Raw genomic sequence first — 19,730 nt, 5'->3', positions numbered from 1 at the left:
CAGGAGCAGTGCATTTGGAACAGCATTTCTCCATATGGAGAACTTGGGAAACCTGCTTCCAGAAGACTTGATGACTTGTGAGAGAAATACCTTGGAGAGACAGAGTATGAAGCTTGCATAGACATTCCATAACTGTTTTTGGTCAACTAATTATGTGTTGGAGAGGAAGCCTTTCAGTTGGTTCCAAAGATGTTGAAAAAGGTCTCTTAGCTTTAACTATAGTTTCTTTGCCTTGTTTGCTTCTTGAGTGTCTAAGTGACACCTTTACTCATGGCATCTAGTGAAGGGAGTAGTCTCTGACCTTGAGCATGTCAAAAGATCAGAGAAAAACACAGGGATTTAGGAATTTTTATCCAGGTTTAGTGTTGCAGATGGCCCAGCATTAATGCCTCCAAAGAGGAAGGGGTGATATTATGGACCTTCAGAGACAAGGACTTATTTGGCAGACTGATTTTTTTTTTTATCTGAACTTTGTGGGACTCAGGCTATGTAGGGATTTAGCTAAATTGAGCCCATTCCTCCAACTACTTGCCTAGAGACCTAGTTGTGTTGTAAGAGAGAGTATGCCAGGGAGAAAAGTTGTAATTGTTAGAAGAAAAATTGTAAATATCCCATTGTAAAAGTTAATTTATGTTAAGTAGTTAAATGGAACTGGAGTACTAGTCACTACTCCCCTAAATAAGTGAGGAATACACCCCCTTGAGCCAATGGCAATTAAAAAAACTGCCCCAAACCCCATAGGGTATCCTGGAATCCTAAGAGGATGTGTAACCTGACTAGCCTAATATAGAAGCTATATTTTTGTTTGTTGTTGATTTCAAATTGGAATCCCTGGCTCCTGGTATTGTATCTGAGAATATCAAAGATGCCAATCACTGGTGTGAAGGAAGAGTATCACTGCCTTTGTGAAGATCCTCAGCACAATCAAACAGTTATTCAGCTTTTCTGGGAGATTTATTTAAAAAGGTTATCAGAACCATAATATGAAACTGAGAAACTTACCGATTTTTTATGTTACAAAATCTATCAATTAAAAAAAAATGTTATGAAATCCCTACTATGTTCTAGGCACTGTGCTAAGCTTTAGGGATATAAAAAGAGGCAAAAGACAGTCCCTGACCTCAAGGAGCTTACAATGTAATGATGGAGAGAACGTGCAAACAAATATATACAAAGCAAGCTATATGGAAGATAAATAGGAAATAATTAACAGAGGTTAGAATTAAGAAGAGTAGGTTGGTTTAGATTCATACTCATGTGTGATCCCATCATGAATTTATTGGAATTCGGATTGCATATATCTTTACTGTTGTAAATCTTCCTTTTTATGTATCTATGGTGTGTATTTATGTGTGTATGTGTATTGAAAAGTATGAATAAACATGAAGTTGTTTTTTTTTTTTAAAAGAGGAGTTGGAAAAGGGTTCCTATAAAAGGTGGTATTTCATTTGGGACTTCTAAGCATGGGGGAAGGCCAGAGAAAATCTTTGGAGCTGAGTGATGGAGTTTCATGTTCATGGTCTCTGTAGTTCCGCTTTTGTAGCAGATTCATTCTTTGCATGTATATGTACTTTAATTCCTATATCTGTGAAAACTTTTATTCTTGGCAAGTAGATAATAAGTAGCAATATACTGCAAAAGATGAACCAATGAAGAATTTCCTAAGATTTGTGAACATCTGTTAGCGTTGCTAGAAGCAAGCATATGTAACACCAAGTTATTTCTTTGGATATGGATATAATTTAAAGTCATAACTATTTTTCCTCTAACATACTGATAAAAAAAGATTTGTACAAATTTTTCAGTCTATTCAGATATTAACATTATTACTTCTGTATGCCAGCGGTGAGTATTATGCTCAATTACAAAACGATTAAACTACCAAGAATTTCACGTAACTTTTGTCATCCTTAAAAGGAGACAACATTGTGAATGGGAACAAATAATGTCTTTAAAAGACATGACTTCAGTTACAAACTCTTTTTTCTGTGTCATAAACTCAAAGGTATCAGATCCCTTCAGTTTAGTACATATTATTCTAAAAGGATGGTTAGAAGTAGAAAAACATATCACAGAGTGCTTTGTAAATTCCTGCTATGACTTTTCACCTTTTGCTTAATGGCACTGTGAGTCCCAACATAACTGCCAAGAAGGATGAAAAACCCTGCAATAGCATGAGGATAAAGCTGAAACTTAATGAGAGCACATTATTTTGCAAACCTTAAAATTCTGAATCCCTGTGATAGTTTATGTTGTCCAAAGTCTCTTTTCATTTGTTGCTTTTTCTGGTAATCAAAGTACATTTTATTTCTAGGTTTTCCTTTTCAGTTTCCCTTTTATGTTCAGCAGAATGCTTAGAAAATTATGTGACAGTTCTCCAATTTGTAAAATTAATCTCTCATAATACGAGACGTATGACATTATTTTGGTCAAAACAAGAGTACTTTTGCTGTTTTATTCCCACTTTGGTACTGATGTATTAACTGCTGTTGAGATATATACAGGGTGTTCCAGTGTATGATAGCCCAGTGTCAGCTGTTTTTAATAATAAAGTGTGACTTCCTCTATTTTTATAGCTTTATTCTACTTATCAGTAAGTATACTTTATTTAAATAATAATCACAGGTTTGAAATTCCGAAATCTTTAGTTAATGGAATAGAATATATTTATTTGTAGTTTCTTCAAATGCCTATGACAGTAATTTGCACATAATAAATACTTAATAAATGTTTGTTTAATTAAATTGAGTTGAATTGCTAGGCTAAAAAAATTACCCTAATTTGAAGCATTGAAAGGTTTATTTTTAAAAATTTGTAATGGGGATAGTTTCATTGATTTGTCTTTTATCAATGGTTGTTTTTATCCTTTGTGTTCAAAGAAGACCAAAATGACATCATTGTGTTGAGGGCAAGGTACAGTGTGTCCACCTGATCAGCCTAATATGAACTCAGAAGCCTCTACCATAGGTCAGGCACAGATATTCCATATGAACATTACATGAGAATTCATTGTAAAGTTTCATAACCTAAGATAAGAGTCTGAAGTCTTCTTCCTTGACCGTGTGATTGCTATATAGTTTTATGATTCCTTTATATATCAGCATACACGAAATAAGTAATGGAATTAGGGTTAGGGTTAAAAATGGATTCAAGTTTAAGATCTGAAATGGACATGAAAGTAGGACTATGTGCTGAGCTAGAGATATATGAGATGGACAACAAGTTCATTGTTTCATAGGATTTAGAACTGACAGGGACTGTAGTGACTTATCATGATACTGTTTGATTCTCCTACAATGGCATTTTCATTTACTTGTGTGTTTGTGCTGATTTGTGCTTGTTAGAAAGAAGGAAACAAACATTTATTTAAGTGCTTACTCTGTGCCTACTTTGGGCAGCTAGATGACACAATGGAGAGAGTGCTGGGTCTGATATCAAGCCTCAGATGCTATGTGGCCCTGGGCATGTCAGTTAACTCAATTTCCTCTTCTGTAAAATGAGCTAGAGAAGGAAATGGCAAACCACTCCAGTATCTTTGCCAAGAAAACCCTAAAAGGGATCACAAAGAGTCAGACATGATTGAAACGACTGAACAACAAAGATGTTCCAGCCACTGTGCTAAGTGCTGGGAATACAGATAAAAATTTAAAAAAAGACTGTTCTATCCCTCAAGAAGCTTACAGTTTAATCAAGATATACAGCAAAGGAAAAGGAGCAGGAGGGGCATTGGGAGCAGCTGGGAGGAGGAGGAATGGGGGTAGGGCTTTGAAAGCAAGCCCTAGGGCAAGGTTCTGACTGCCTAATGAGCCTTCTCTCTACCCCACTTTTATTTTTGTTGCCTTATCAGTGAGTAGGGGAGAGGGAAGGGAAGGAATTTTACACTGAAAGAAACCACACCAAAATTGAATAAAAACGAAACATATACTAAGTTCAACATATAATCTTCCAAGCTGCCCTACTTGTCCTTGTTTCCCTCTGACATTCATTTAAAATACTCTGATGCTCTTTTCTTTCTATTCTCTTTCTTTTTTTTATTTTTTGCAATCCTACTTCTAGCATCTCTTCCTCCCACCTCCCTCAGGATCTCTTCTGCTGGGAAAAAAAACAAAACAAAACTCTAGTACCAAATATACAATGAAGAAAAAATCCACACCAGCTATGTATGAAAACATGTCTTGTTCTGCCTCCTGAAACCATCACCTCTTGGTCAGGACAGAGATAGCACACTTCATGATTGGTTCTCTGAAGTCGTTACCGACCATTTTGTTAATCAGATTTCTTAAGTCAAATTTCTTTTTCTCTACAGTTTTGCTATAATGCAAATCTTCTGATTCTGCTTATTTCACTCTGAATTCATAGAAATCATCCCTTATTTCTCTGAATCTGTCCCCATTTTGCCATTTCTTGCAGTGTAATAGTCTCTGTATACCATCATTACTTTCATATTCTATAATCTTTTCACTCTTTCTTCAAATTACCGGCATCCTTATAGTTTCTGCTTCTTTGCTATACCAAAAAGAGCTGCTATAAATAGTTGTGCACAAAGGTCTTTGTCCTCTTTCTTTGATGACTTTCATTTATAAACCTAGTAATGGAATTGCTGGGTCAAAAGGTGCACACAATTTAGCAAGTTTGAGGGAATAATTCCATATTGATTTCCAGAATGGCTGGATCAATTCATAGCTATACCAGCTGTGGATTATCCAGTGCCTCTTCCTCCCCCTTTTAAACTGGGTCTCCCTATTCACCTAGATTGGAAGTTCAATTTCAGTGACCATTCATGGGCCTGATTCCATGGGTGATTAGTAAAGAAGTTTTAACCTGCTCTGTTTCTATAACCCTATTATAGCACATGTCTCCCAACCTCAAAGGATACATGAGATTCAACCTCACAAGTAGCAGGGACTATAGGCAAGGCATTACCATGCCTCTCTAATGTACCTATTTTTCTGCAGTCCTTCCTACAGTTGTTCTTTTTTTCTTTTTTTCAAATCTTACTTGTCAATCTGATGATTGTGAATTGAAATATTATAATGATTTTTAATTTGCATTTCTCAAATTATTAGTGACCTGGAGCCTTTTTTGTATGGTTGTTGATAGCTTGGATTTCTTTTTTTTGAGAACTTCATGTTCATGTCTTTTGACCATTTTTTTTGCAAAACGTATTATAAACAATTATTAATGACTAAATGGATCTAATATGATATACAATAAGTTTCAGTAACTTTAATAAATAGTTTTGCTATTGTCTTCAGAGAAGTGTGTGACTAGAAAAAAAAATTGGGCCTATCATTTGGAGAGAGAGAGAGAGAGGGAGAGAGAAAGAGAGGGAGAAAGAGAAGGCACGTGCAGATGGTTAGTCCACATGTTCCAATCATATCCATACAAAATAAAGTAAAAATGTGAAAAACCTCTAGCATAGTAATTGCAATCTTTTTTTTGCAGTTGGGGTGGAGGGAGGTCATAGATGGGAGTTAGATATAGATAAGTAAGCATGGACAGTTTTTGATCTGCTTCGCTGGAGAAAGTACCCGCATTAATAAGTAATGGAGTTTTCTTATACATTTGATGCAAGTAAAAGTTATGATAAGTGTCAAGAACTGGGTCAGTTTGTAGAAGGCAGTGATTATCAGAGAAAGTGGGGATGAACCAAGTGAATAAATATAAAAGCAGATAGGAAGAGGAGTGGTTAAAGAGCCTCTAAGCTTTAATAGAATGGCACCCAAATCTTGAAAGACCTCAGGAATTTATACCAATCTACTCAGGGCTCTCAGGATCAAGGGTTTTTTAGAGTTCATTTGATCTCCCTAAAATAATCCCAAGAGAAGATACCTAGGCTCTACCTTGATCTACGTAGATATGAAATAAGAATCACACAATATTAAATATGGAAAGGGATCTTAAAATTATCTAGTCCTATTTCTACTACCAGGAGTGTCCTTTAAAATATTCTAAACAGGTAGTTATATACGTCTTACCCCACAAGGTTTGTCCAGGTTATGTTGGAAATGAAATGATTGTTGAACTTGTACTTATCTTTTTGTCCATTTGTAAATGCATAAATCATGGTTTCCCTTCCCATGTCTCTAGAGTTTGAGAGGTAAGCATGAAATAAGAAAGTATGATCTAGAGCGAAGGTTGAACTACAATAAATACCACTAGCAGGGAATTGTACCTGTAGAACACTGCGCCAGGAAAGACACCAGGGAATTAATCAGCAGAGGTTATCTCTGCAATTTCAGTTTTCAGTTAAATTCCAACTTTAAATGGAGTACATTCCAAAATTGATTTACTTTCATTTTTAATTACATGGAGTGACTAAGAGAATTTCTGAGAAACACTGGAAACTTCTTTTTTAATTGAACTAATTTTCTCTGGGAAGTAATGTGTATCTTCTCTGTTTTGAGCCAGGCTTAGCATTCTCATATTATGATATGAAATAAAAGGGAGCTTCTCAAAGCGAAAGATTAGATGAATCTATTTTGAGTTAAGTCTTAGGAAGAAAAATGTAGAATTTTATCATTTATTTCATATTAGGAAATTTTGTTTTATACACACACATCCATACATATGTACATATACATTATACGTAACAGCCAGAAAGAACTTTCATATTTAATATGTGGTGTTGAATCAGTCAACTGATGATTAATTACTTAGTTTTGCTCCCTAGTTAGCTCAATTGTAGAGATTCCAAAGTATTTAGGTTAGTATATAGACTGAGCAAAACATGGAGCTACTTTCAGGAACCAAGGTACATAGTCTGTGTGATATTTGACCTGGCCCTGTAGAACCTTCATATGTACATACTGTTACTTCCTTGAAGAACTTGTTACAAAAGAATTTTTTATTGCAATTGGAGGCTGCATTCTTTTGTTCTACTAGGAAATAGATGCTTACATAGTGTTCTTGCATTTTAATAGATCCAGTTTTCTTCATTAGAAATCCTCTGTTTCTGTGAAGATAAAAAAAAATATCTCTATAAGAAACTGTTATTTAAATTAAAATATCCATTAAATCAGTTAGCAAGATTTTTCTTTTGACTTTGATTATTGTAGCATCATGATAGGCAGTCTTAGCTCTCTCTGCCACCTTTTCTACCATTTTGCCATTGTAACTATTATGCAGAAAGAGCCCCCTGAGAAGATTTAGGTCTACATTCCCTCTGTAGCATTTGTGCCCATTGGGTGTTACGATAACAGTAGGTCCAAGAAAAAGATCTTTTCCTCTTCTCCTTCCCTACGTCTTGCTTTGAGGGTTCCACCTACCAAGTCAGCAGAAAGGCTGTTTTCTTCCCATTATATGTTATTGGGGTTTTTAAAATCACAATTCAAAAGCAACTTAGGAAAATTTGGACAAAACATTTTGGTCTTTATTTTGTCTTTTAATGTAGTGGAAAGCATGATAAATAGTCAAAGGACCCAGTGATCTGAATCCTGTGCCATAAACTTGTTAAGATTTTTTTTTGAAAATTACATTTCAATATATTTGGTTTTCTTTGTAATCCAATGTATTTTATTTTATGTATTTAAAATCATTCATCTTAAATATATATACATATATATTTAATGAAGGGTATATCCTGAAAAAGGTTCTTTTGACTTCATGACACATACACAAAAGGTTAAGAACCTTTGTTTTACATGAAACATTTCCTGATCCCTCTAATGTTTAATTTCTTTTCTACCAAAATTGATTTTTATTATATATATATATATGTATTCTGTTTATATTTATATTCATACGTGTATGCTCTTTAAGGACAGAAACTGTTTCACTTAAATCTTTATATCTCCAGCACTTAGCGCAGTCCATGAAACGTAAAAAGTATTTGATAAGTGCTGATTGATTGAGCTGTGGTTTTAAGCTTACTATTAGAGATTACTTTCTTTGTGGAAAGTTTTGCATTTTTTTCCTCTAATATTAAGATTTTCCCTGGTAGCTTATCTTTTTAGTGTATGTATTCATTAGATCCCTACGTACTATGGTTTAGTTCTAGATGCCACAATTCAGGAAGGGCATTTATAAACTAGATAACATTTAGAGCAGGTCAATGAAAATGGTGAAAGGTGTTGAGTCCACATCATGTGAAATCAGCTGCAGAAACAATGTGGCAAAAAAAAAAGAATGTTGGACTCAGGGCAAGATGATTCATTCCTAGCTTATGACACTTATTGATTGTATGATGATTGGTAAGCCTCTGTTTCTTCATCTGTAAATTGAGAAAGTTGGACCAAATCACTACTGAGGTACCTGTTAGCTCTTCATCTATGATCCTTTGATTCTATTAATTAGCGATGCTTAGCCTGAAGATGAGAAGACTCGTGTGATATATTATCTGTGTTAGGAGAAACAGTTAGAGCTAAAAGAGCTCCAAAAGTTGAATGGGCTGCCCCAGGAGATTGTGGATTACCTCTCATTAGAGATCTTCTAGAAAAAGTTGAATAACCACTTGCTCGGTATGTTATCTCAAATGGGGATTTCTTTCAGGTGAAACTGAACATGATCACTTCTGAGGTCCCTTCTAACTCTAAAATTATTTGATTCTACGGTGACAGAATGAGAACATGAATTTGGCATAGTCCTCGATTAGAGAGTTTTGTTGTTGTTGTTGTTTTAAATATCAATACAGTTGGGGTCCAAGGGAGATTGAAAAAAAGGTAAAATCACTGCTGCCATTTTTAACATCCTTCCCATAGACCAAAACACATACTAGTACTCAGTGTGCCAAAGAGGAAGTACGTAATGGCCACAAATGCTTGGACAGTAGTAAGAGCATGTAGTTGGAGAAGAACTATCTGAAAAATTATGAAAATGCAAGTGCAAGTAAGCACTAAGAAGTTTTTACTCCTTTAGGAATGTATTTAAGAAGCTAAGAATTAATCAACAAGCATTAATTAAGTTCTTTGCCAGGTAGTGTGCTAAGCACTGGGAATAAAAAGAAAAAGCCCTTGCTCTCTGAAGGAGCTTTTATTCTCATAGGGAAACAGCATGTATATTAGTAGGTTATGCAAAATACAAACAGGGTAAATGAAAGGTAAACATAGAAAGGAAGGTGAAAGAAGCTGGGGTAGGTGGGTAGGTAGGGGAATCAGAAAGAGTTCCTCCAGAAGATGATGCTTGAGCAAACTCTTAAAGGAAATGACAGAGAACACTGAGCAGAGGGAAGGAGGGAGAGAATAAGCATTTATATAGTACTTCTCAGGTAAAACTGTCTCAGCAGACAGACTAAACTAGGTTGTTAAGTTAGGGGGTTGTCTGTCCCAAGCATATGAAGGCTTCTCTTGGCTGAATAGGCAGATGAGAATAATTTGTTCCAGTGATCATGAAGACAACTGAAGCAGGTCCTGTGGGGCTCTTACAGCTTGGTCAGACATGTAAGATGCCAGGGTCATGCACTGTGTCCTGGGCCATCACCAGTTGTCTTGACTTTTTCCTGCCCCTGGACTTCAGTGTCTGGAAGAGATTTTGTGCATCTCCGCATTCGTTAAGTCCAGTTCATGCACAAGTCAAGACATGACTCCACGATTTCTCTCCAGAAGTTAAGGACAAACAACAACTATGCGACAGACACTATACTGTGTCATTTTAAAGATGGGGAGACAGGAGTTGGAATGCCACATGTGAATGGCAGCAGGCACAGTGTGGCTGAACCTTAGAACTTAGGGGAGGAGAGTAGCATGGAACAAGACTGGGAAAGAAGGGAGGGGCCAAGTTGAGAAAAGCTTTAAATGACAAAGGAGTTTATTTTTTTTAATCTTAGAGATATTAAGGAACAACTAAAATTTATTCAGTAAGATGTCAGATGTGCACTTTCAGGAAAACATTTACACCTTGCTATTTATTCATCAGTACCCTCATTACCCTCCACCCCTTTGCTTAGAGTTCTCAGGTGGGAGAGGGGTGGAGCAAAGAATTCTTCCCAAAGCCCCCATTTGGAGAAACCAGCCATCTCTTCATTTTCTAGTTTGAAATCCTTGGACTGAACTCCGTACCAGATATATTCTTCCTCACTGCCCCCCTTCCCTTTCAACTTCCTTCCTTAGACTGTCAATTCCTTGAGGACAGGAGCTGTCTTTATATACATACATACATACATACATACATACATACATACATACATACATACATATATATATATATATATATATATATATATATATATATATATATATATATATATATATATATATATATATATATATATATATATATATATCCCCAGAGCTTATCCCAGTGTCTGGCACATAGTAGGCACCTAATAAATGCATTGCTTCTTTCCTTCCTGATTAGAATGGGGAGATACTTGAGGCAGGGAATCCAATTATTGGGTTTTTGCACTTACCTAGAAATGAAGAGATAAAAGCCTGAATTAGGAAGGTAACTATATTAGTAGAGAGGAAGGCTATTTATGAAAATATTGTGGAAGCAGAAATGACAAGATTTGGTGACCGGATGAATGGGGTGAGTAAACATAAGAAGTTGAGCTTGATGCTGAGGTTGTGACCTGGACGACTGGCATTTTGGTAGGAATTGGGATTTTCGATTTTTACCCTCCACCATAAAAGGGGTGGGGAGAGGTTATGGATGAGATAATGAGTCCTGTTTGGATATGCTGAATTTGAGAAACCAATAGGACATCCAGTTTGAAATATCCAGTAGTGATATGGGCCTGGAGCTAAAGAGAGAAACCAAGGCTAGACCTATAGATCTGGGAATGATCATCATAAAAATGATCATTGAACTCATGGGAGCTGATGGGATCACCATATAAGTGAATGTAGAGAGAAAAGAGAAGGGGAGCTAGGACTGAGCTTTTGGGACACCCACAGTTACTAGGCATGAGATAGAGGAAAGATCCAGCAAAGGAGACTGAGGTACAGGTAGAAAGGTGGAAAGACTGAGAGAGAGCCATAAACTCAGAAGTAAGAGTAATAGCGATGAAAAAGAAGGGCCTCACCCTGATCAAAAACTAGGTATTATCCTTATTTTATAGATAAGGAAACTCAGGCAAACAGAGATTAAATGACTTTTCCAAGGTCCCTGAACTAGTAAGTTTCTAAGGTCATAGTGGAGCTCAGGTCTTCTGACTCCAGGCCCAGTGCTTTATACACAGCACTAATAGACAAAAGTTAGAGGGACCTGTTGTCCATAGTTTTTTCAAGGACTTTAGCTGAGAAGAAGACAGATATAGAATAATATATATAGAATGTACATAAGTATTAGAGATGGTAGGCTATAATAATGCAAAGACAAAGGCATGTTTATAGGTCACAAGGTAGGAAACAATAAATTTTACTTTTTTCAAAATTTGAAGTATATCTATCCAAAATTGTAATGCTAATGATAGATACCACCATTGCAATTTTGGATGCATAAATAGGGTGTCCCAAAAGTCTTAGTGCCGTTCTCAGTTTTAAGAACTTCAGAAGTAAGAAATGCTTAAAACTCACAAAAATAGCTTTAAAATGATTTTTAAATAAAACTTTTAATTACTTCAAAAGTTATTAAAAATTAAAATTATTAAGATTTTGGTACACTATTGTATTCTTGGGATCAGAAGTGATAAAAAGATAACAGAATTTAGAAATCTTATCTCTCAAAAATAAATACTTATTGGTTTTTTTTTTCTCTAGAGGCTGAGTTGTTTATCTGTTTTTGTTCAGAGGCAAACCCAAAAGATTATTTTCTAAAATTTATGTGTGTGTGTGTGTGTGTGTGTGTGTGTGTGTGTATGTAAGGCCAAGCAAAGTAGGATCTTTTGCTGTTTTTGTTTTACTAAAAGTGCCTCTGATTGAATAATGTGATTGAGGAGGATCTTTCCCATGAATTGTTGGACCTGGGAAGATCTGTAGGAAGACTTCACCTTTTGCTAATGAGGCACTGGTTCTCAAGGGTTGGGATGCCCTCTGGCTCTAAAAAAGTGTATAAAGACTGTAAGAATAGGTTTTACTTTGGGAGCTTACTGACTGGAAGTGTCTGTTTTCCAGACAAGGACTCTGGGAAGCTGCTACAGAGCTCCCTGGCTTTGAAAACCCAGATGTTGGTGCTTCCCTTTCTGGTAACTGGTCAGGCAGTTGGACCTGTCTGTTGAATTGTGATGTATGTATTAATTATGGTCAGGCATAGGAATTCATGTCTGTTGATCTTTGATTTCTCTGGATTTTCTCTGAAGTTCAGGGTGCTGACTTTTTTCCCTTGAACTAACTGAATGATACCTGTGCTTGATTAAAGTGATTGCTAACCCCTCAAAAGTTGCCTTTCCTTTTATAGAAGCAGATCAAAGAAACTGTGGTAGCAAGTCCCCTTGTGTATGTCAAGGTGCTGACTGATAAAATATGTATATGTATGTATGCACAGATACATATATACATACATGCATGTATACCTACATGCATATATGCATATATGTGTTTGTATGTGTGTATACATATATATACACACACACACATATATACAACATACATTTGGACCTAAAGTGATCATATTTAGGAAATGAGTCTCCTTGACTGACATAAATTTGCCACATTGTACAAACAGAAGAAGTGGTAGCCAGAGAGTTAAAAAAGGAAATTTAGACTTGATTCCTACCATATATCACAAATGGTAGTTTCAAAAGATTCTCTATTGGTTATGAAGGACAAAATTTAGATTGGTCATTAGATTTTTTTTCCCTTTTATGTTTCTTAACCTTTTCTTCTTTCTTTAGACCTATTGTTTTGATCTTTTGTATTATTCATCAGTCCTGTTCAAACCCTATATTCTTAACCTATTATTAATTTCATTTGCTCATATCTGTGGACATTGCACTCCTAGACATTTTCTTTTCTAAGAGAAAGGCCAATTTTGTCACTGATTTTCTTTTAAAAAAATGAAAACTTGAGTCATTTAACCTTTTATTTTATATCATACCTTCATAATGTTTTATCTGACTTCAACTTTCATAAAGGTTTTTAAAAGGATCAGAAGGAAAAGGGAATGAGAAAGGAATCTGATTTTATCCTGAGAGGTAGCTACAATTATTATTTTCATTTTACTGATGAGGAAGCCAAAGTGAATAGAGGTTAAAAGACTTGCCTAGTGTCACACACCTAGTAGTCATCTGAGACTGGATTTGAACACAGATCTTCCTGACTCTAGGTCCAGTGCTCTATCAACTATGCCAGCTAGATCAGAAGTGAAAGTATAATATTTTTACATTTATTTTTTAAATCTAAAGAACAAAACCCAAAAAGATGTTTCAAATGCATAAAACAGTTTAAATGACAAGTACTTCAAATTTTGGGGGTTTTTTTAACTGCTTTGTCAAAAAACAGAATTTGGAGAAAAAGGTATACATATTGGCAGTCTGTTTTCAAGTCAGATTTAATTATTGTTATATAATTTTGTAAATTGAAATTTCAAAATTTAGCTCAAATCAAAATATTCAAGTTTAAATATGTTTTGTTCTGGCAACAAAAAAGAGGTAGTTTAAGTGTCAGAGTTTAAGTTTAGGATGAAATGCAATAAAAATATCCTCAAGAATATATATTTAGCACAGAATTATTTGTAGTTTGATTGTGAGGCAGAAGAGTAACCTGGAAAAACTAATGAAGAATAATTTAAAAGACTTTCATACCAAAATAGTATTCTTTTGCCTCATGACATAAAGGTTCTTCACCTTTTAATGAACTCCTTTTGTAACCTGGCAAAGCCTATGAGACCCCTCTCAGAATGATGTTTTTTTCTTCTTAAAATCTCTCAAATAAATCCCATTCTCTCCTCTGATACTGCCATCACTATGGTGAAGGCCCTGATCACCCTATGGCGAGACTAGTCCATTCTCCATTCAACTTTCAAAGTTCTTAAAGAACAGGTCTGACCATGTCATCTCCTACCCCCTAAGCAGCTCAGTAGTACAGGGAATAGAATGCTAGGCTTGGAGTCTCAAGAACCTGAATTCAAGTACTGCTTCAGACACTCACTAGCTGTGTGAGCTTGGGTAAGTCACAGAAACTCTTTCTGCATCAGTTTCTTCATCTGTAAAATGAAGATAATAATAGCACCTTTCTCCCAGTATTATTGTGAGGGTAAAAAAGCACTTTGTAAACCTTGAAGTTTTGTGTCATAACTAAAGTTTGTATCATACCTTATTTCCTTTTCTTTCCCTTTCCCTTCTGATCCTTTTTAAAGTTTTCATGAAAGTTGAAGTCAGATAGAACACCATGAAGATATGATAATAATTTATGATATAAACTTTTTATACTTGTTATTATTATTATTGATCAATAAGTTCCCATGGCTTCCTGTCACCTCCAGGATCAAATATAAAATCCTCTATTTGGTGTCTAACATCCTTCATGATTTGCCCACACATACCTTTCCAGTCTTATACTTTTTACATATGGCAGGAGGTATATCTCCCCATGTACCTTGCCATCTAGTAACGCTGACCTCTTTGCTGTTCCTCTCACAACAAACTCCATTTCCTGACTGTAGATATTTTCCGTGGAAATTACCTGATCCCCCTTAATTCCAGTGCCTTCTCTCTGTTAATTATCTACAGTTTCTCCTGTGTATAGCTTGTTTGAACAATGTTGTTTGTGTGTTTCCTCCATTACACTATGAACTCTAAGAAGGTAGGGACTGCTCAGGCTAGTGCCTGACATAGTAGGTACTTAATAAATATGTTTGTTGACTGAATGATACAGCATTCTGTTCTTGAAGGAACTAACCTTAATTTAACAGGTTTTTTGTTTTTTTTTATGTTTTGGAATGGATTGTCTTTGAGGAATTACAAAAATTATGATCTCTGGTTCTTCCTAAAACTATATTTTTTATTATCACTATTTTTCTGGTAGTATTGTGTAGCTTCAGATCTTGAAATAATATTGGCCACAATGAGGAATTTTTTAGCCGTAGCAGCTCTCAAAGATTACAGAGAGGGTTGTTCTCTGAGTCAGTGAAGAGAGTATACCTGTTGTTCATGGATCCAGACATATCCATATGTCTCTGCATGTAATGAACTTTAAGTTATTTTTATTAAAAGAATTATGTCATATGACATACTTACAGTTCAATAAGTATATTCATAAACATATTGCCAGAAAAATAAATATATTTTAATAAAATCCTTAAGTATTGTTGTAGTGTGTGCAGATCCATCTCTGAATGACCTGTCTTTCCTCCAAGAAAGTATAACATTGATACTTTATTTATCTTGGATTTTTGACCCTGAAACCTTTTCTCTTGGCTAATTTTTTCCAGTTTATGAGGTAATTTTTTCTTTTGTTTTGTGACTCACCTTTTGAAATTAAGTTTAGTTAACAAGGAAGTTACACTTAACTACAAATAATAGGTCATAATGATTCTAAAATAGCACTGATATTCACATTATAAGGTTATATAGTAGCATATCCTATATTCAGGAACATGTGGTTTTCATGGGACTTAGGCAATGACAGTTTCTCATCTTTCTAATAATTTTTGTTTTTATTTTGATTTTGGCAGATCAGATGCTATAGTGGTATGAGGGATAATAAAGGAAAAAAGTTTATTTTGAAAGTGTATAAATGTGATAGTGTTATATAGAGAAACTTACTCTGTATTATTCCTTGGAATTCTGAATTCTGTTTTATCTAAATAAGTAAAGGCAAGCAGTGGAATTTTTACTGTTTTTGTTTTAGTATAATCAAGTGCCTCTGATTGAATCTTGCCTTTATCAACCATGAGTATATATTAGGAGTAAAGTACAGAAACAGGAATTTCTTTAACTAGAAACAGTATATGTATTTGTATTATTAATGTGATTAAAGATCTTCCCCACCCATTAATGAACCTGGGAAGATTTGTAGGAAGGCCCACACCTTTTGTTAAGGAGGCACTGGTTCTCAAAGGCTGTGATGCCCTCTGACTTTGAAAATGTTTAAATACTTTGATGTGAGGCTTTATTTGGGGATTTACGGACTGAAAGTTTTTGGCCAGAGAGACTCTGGGAAGCTACTAAGGAATGCCCCCCCCCCTCCCCCCCCCCCCCCCCCCCCCCCGCACTTCTCACCTCCCTCCCCCTTCCCCTCCCTGCCCCGGGGTTTGAAAACCCAGATGTTGGTGTTTCTCTCTCTGGTAACTATGGTCAGACAGTTGGACCTGTCTGTTGATTTGTGATATATGTATTGATCATGGTCAGACAGTTGGAAGTCATGTCTGTTGATCTTTGATTTCTCTGTATTTTCTCTGAAGTTCAGAGTGCTGACTTTTCCGCCTGAACTAGGTGAATGATATATGTACTTGATTAAAGGAGATTGTTAACCCCTCCAAAGTTGCCTTTCCTTTTAGAAAAGCAGATCAAAGAACCTGTGATAGCATGGCCCCCTCTGTATGTTGGGTGCTTTCTGTTACAATGTTTAAAGAAGATAAATAACTAAGGGAGAAAATTGATTAACCTAAAATTATTAGGGGAAAAATTGTAAAAATATTTTCATTGGAGAGTACTTATTTTTGTGTTCCTGTTGTTTACCCTCATGGAATGCAATCTTTTTGAGGATAAGGACTTTTGGGGCAAGGGGAGGAGTGTCTTTATATCTTTTGTGCCTAACACAGTGCTTGGCACAAAGTTGGAGCATGATAAATGCTTATTGGATTATTGATTTATTGAAAAGAAATGGCTAAAATTTTAAATTTGAATAATTAGGAACTAATCTCATTCTATAAATAATATTTAGTTAATATAGTTAATGAAAGTAGTCTTACATATTTAATGGATATAATTTTGGTTATTAGTATATTTTGTGAGTTTTAAGAGAAGCACATTGAGCTATTTTTAAGAATCAGTAAACCTGTAGATATCATATAAGAATTAAAGGTAGTTCTCCAGGTTTTTGTATTTAATATACAGTTTCATCAGTGATGATGAAGAAACTAAGTATTTTATTACTCAGTTTGTTTGCTGTCACTAGAGCTTCCAAATATATGGAAAGGTATAGTTATTTGTTATTAGGATAGCCAGTTTCACATTTTCTTTAGAGAGAACAGTGACACTGAATTTAAAATGGTTTAATCTAGAGGGAGAAAAAAAGATTATGGATATGACTTAATAATTTATTCAAGAAAGGAGTTATTGTAATGAAGATGCTGATGACCTTTTATCTCCAGAAAGAGAAGTTAAATTAATTCAGACCTTCTTACCTCTCTCCTGAGATTCACTAACAGCATCCTAATTAGTCTTCCAATTTTACCCTATCTGTCTGTCTGTCACCTTTCTGTTTCTGTCTCTCTGTCTCTCTACCTTTCTGTCTCTCATTGAATCTGGCCTCCATGTGGCTTACAAAATCATCTCCCTAAGGCCTGGAAAAGTCTAATCTGGGCATTCTCCTGCTGACAAACATTCATAGATTTCTCCATTGCTTCTAGGAGAAAATAAAAATTCTTCCACTTGGCTCTCCATAATCTGTTACTTTCTGCATTTCTAGCCTGAATTTATACTATTCCCCATGAAAAACTCTGTTCCAGGCAAACTGAACTACTAACCATTACACCAGATCCACATTCTTTTTTCTCACAGAGGGGCAGTCTCCATGCCTGAAAGGCCCTCCCTCCTCATTTCCATCTCTTGGAACCCTACAGAGCCTAGCTTAGGTGCAAATTCAACCATTGTTGTTAGTGGTATACCATCCTCAAATTACCTTAATATTTTACTTTATGTACATTTTGTATTCCCATAATAAGAGTGTTAGCTCCTAAAGGTCAGGGACTATTTCATTTTTATATTCTTAAATCCATAGCTCTAGTAGTCATTTAGTAAATGTTCCTTGAATTGAATATCAGAAAGGACTTTTGGTGCTATTAAGGATAAAACTCTCTAACACCATTTTTCTAAGAAAATACTTCATTTTTCAAGGCAGTGTGTAGAATAAACATCTTTGGAAATCTGAAATAAAAAAGATAATATTTTTGAATGGTTCCGCAAATTCCTTTCTGAATGTAGGGAAGTGAACTAGATTTTTCTGTCTATTTGATGTATATGTATATATATATATATATATATATATATATATATATATATATATATATATATATATATATATATATGTGTGTGTGTGTGTGTGTGTATAAAATTTGCACCGATGTCATATTTTGTGACATTCAGATCAGCGCTATCTGCCTCTAATGACAAATATGAGATTTTTTAAAAATTGATTTTAAAAACTCTTTTATTGATGCTGTCACTTCCTAAGGACCTCCCTCCTTCTCCCCAACAAATGCATTGATATTTTTTTTTATAGCATTGGTTATAAAAGTGCCTGATTTTCATGTATATGTATTTGGAGAAACTTTAGTAAGCAGATAGAATACACCATTATTCATACAATGGGAAATTGGTTATCAGGGCGGGAAAGCAAGGCATTAAAACTATGATGAAAAAGAAAAAAAAGTAAAAGGTAGATTGGTGCTTGCTGCCACTTTTCAAGGATGCTTCTATCTCTATTTTTATTTTCTTTTTCCAGGTTAGCTTAATTTTTTGTAAGAAAAGTAGGAAGGAGATAAAGGCATAATTTTGCACTTTGTAGAAGCTGTTAGAAATGTAAGGTTCTTTTGTGGCTTAATATGGAAAACTTCCACATCTACTTAAATAGCAACTGTGAGAGTAAAGTGAATTGTTTGGAATAGTGCCGCGCAGTATTAAGGAACTAACAACAGTTTTCTAGCAGGTCACTCATTTCTGAGAGTCAGAAGCGGTGCCTCTCATTATCCGTGAGCTCCAAGCAAAGGGAGGGAAGAAGAGGAGAGAAGGGGAGGCACTGAGGGGAAGGCAGCGCGGATCCTGGGAGCTGTTCTGGGTCCTGACCGCGGCCGCTCCCGCACAGCCTCCTCTCTGATTGGCAGGGACGCGAGCATCAGCATCCTCCCCGCACTGGAGAGTGGCGAGACGAGCTTCAGCCTCAGGAAAGACCTCTGGCTGTTTACTACCAGCCCCAGCGGGAGCCAGGAACCGCGGAGGAGAGCAGAGCAGCCCGGAGGCTTTGGGTCTGGTCCCAGAGAGGCGGGCTGAGAACTCCCGCGCCCGTGACGGCTCTCCCGCCCGGGGCCAGCCTCAGCTTCCCGGCCCCCAGCTGCAGCTGCCGCCGCACCAGCCGCCAAGACGCCTCGCATCTTGTACCGCGGGAAAAGCGGGGCCTCTTCCAAGATGGGCCGGCAGGGTTTGGGGAGCGCTGGGACCGCGGGCCGCTCCATGCAGCGCTCCCAGAGCCGGAGCAGCCTTTCCGCCTCGTTCGAGGCGCTGGCCGGCTATTTCCCCTGCATGAACTCACTGGAGGAAGAGGAAGGAGGTGGGTGAGACCCCATTGAGGGGAGGGGGAGAGCGGAGGGCACTGAGAGAGGAAGCAGAGTGTGAGAGTAGTGACCCCATTCCTCTAGCTTCGCCCCCTGCTCTCCCAACGGCGGCAGTCCTGTGCCGAGCACGAGGAGCCTGGAGGTGCCCGCTGCACCTCCAGACCCGGGGTCGTGCGGGCCAGCTGGGCCAGGCATCTGTGAATCCTCAGGAGGCTCGGTGGGCTAGAGCCGGCGGGCTGCTCGTTCCTGCCAGTCCCACGTAAATACGGAGGGTGGGGACGGGAGAAGTCAGGCAGGCCAGGCTTGGCTGCTTCATTCAGTGATGTGCATGCATGTTATCAGACACAGCGATCCGTTGATCGCCCTCTGCCTTTGAACCATGCGTGTCATACTGGTGAAGCTAGTGACCCAAAGCCCTACTT

At 36.6% G+C, this 19,730-nt stretch overlaps 1 protein-coding gene across 15 annotated transcripts in view; it reads left to right on the top strand.

Annotated features, from left to right (window-relative positions):
• RIMS2 (regulating synaptic membrane exocytosis 2) overlaps positions 1–19,730 on the top strand; it is an 842,692-nt gene that overhangs the window by 792,379 nt on the left and 30,583 nt on the right. Inside the window, exon 1 of one of the 15 annotated variants that reach the window (XM_072603323.1) lies at positions 18,194–19,304. The exons of the other annotated variants lie outside the window; for them this stretch is intronic. Coding sequence (XP_072459424.1) covers positions 19,163–19,304 — 142 coding nt within the window. The 5' untranslated portion in view covers positions 18,194–19,162. Of the gene's footprint in view, positions 1–18,193; positions 19,305–19,730 lie in introns of those variants that run through there. 15 annotated transcript variants of the gene reach the window in all.

The sequence above is a fragment of the Notamacropus eugenii genome, chromosome 4 (assembly GCF_028372415.1).
Source record: "Notamacropus eugenii isolate mMacEug1 chromosome 4, mMacEug1.pri_v2, whole genome shotgun sequence".
NCBI classification, from domain to species: Eukaryota; Metazoa; Chordata; class Mammalia; order Diprotodontia; family Macropodidae; genus Notamacropus; species Notamacropus eugenii.
Note: the sequence above shows the minus strand (reverse complement) of the source record. Positions and strands in the feature narration are given on the sequence as shown.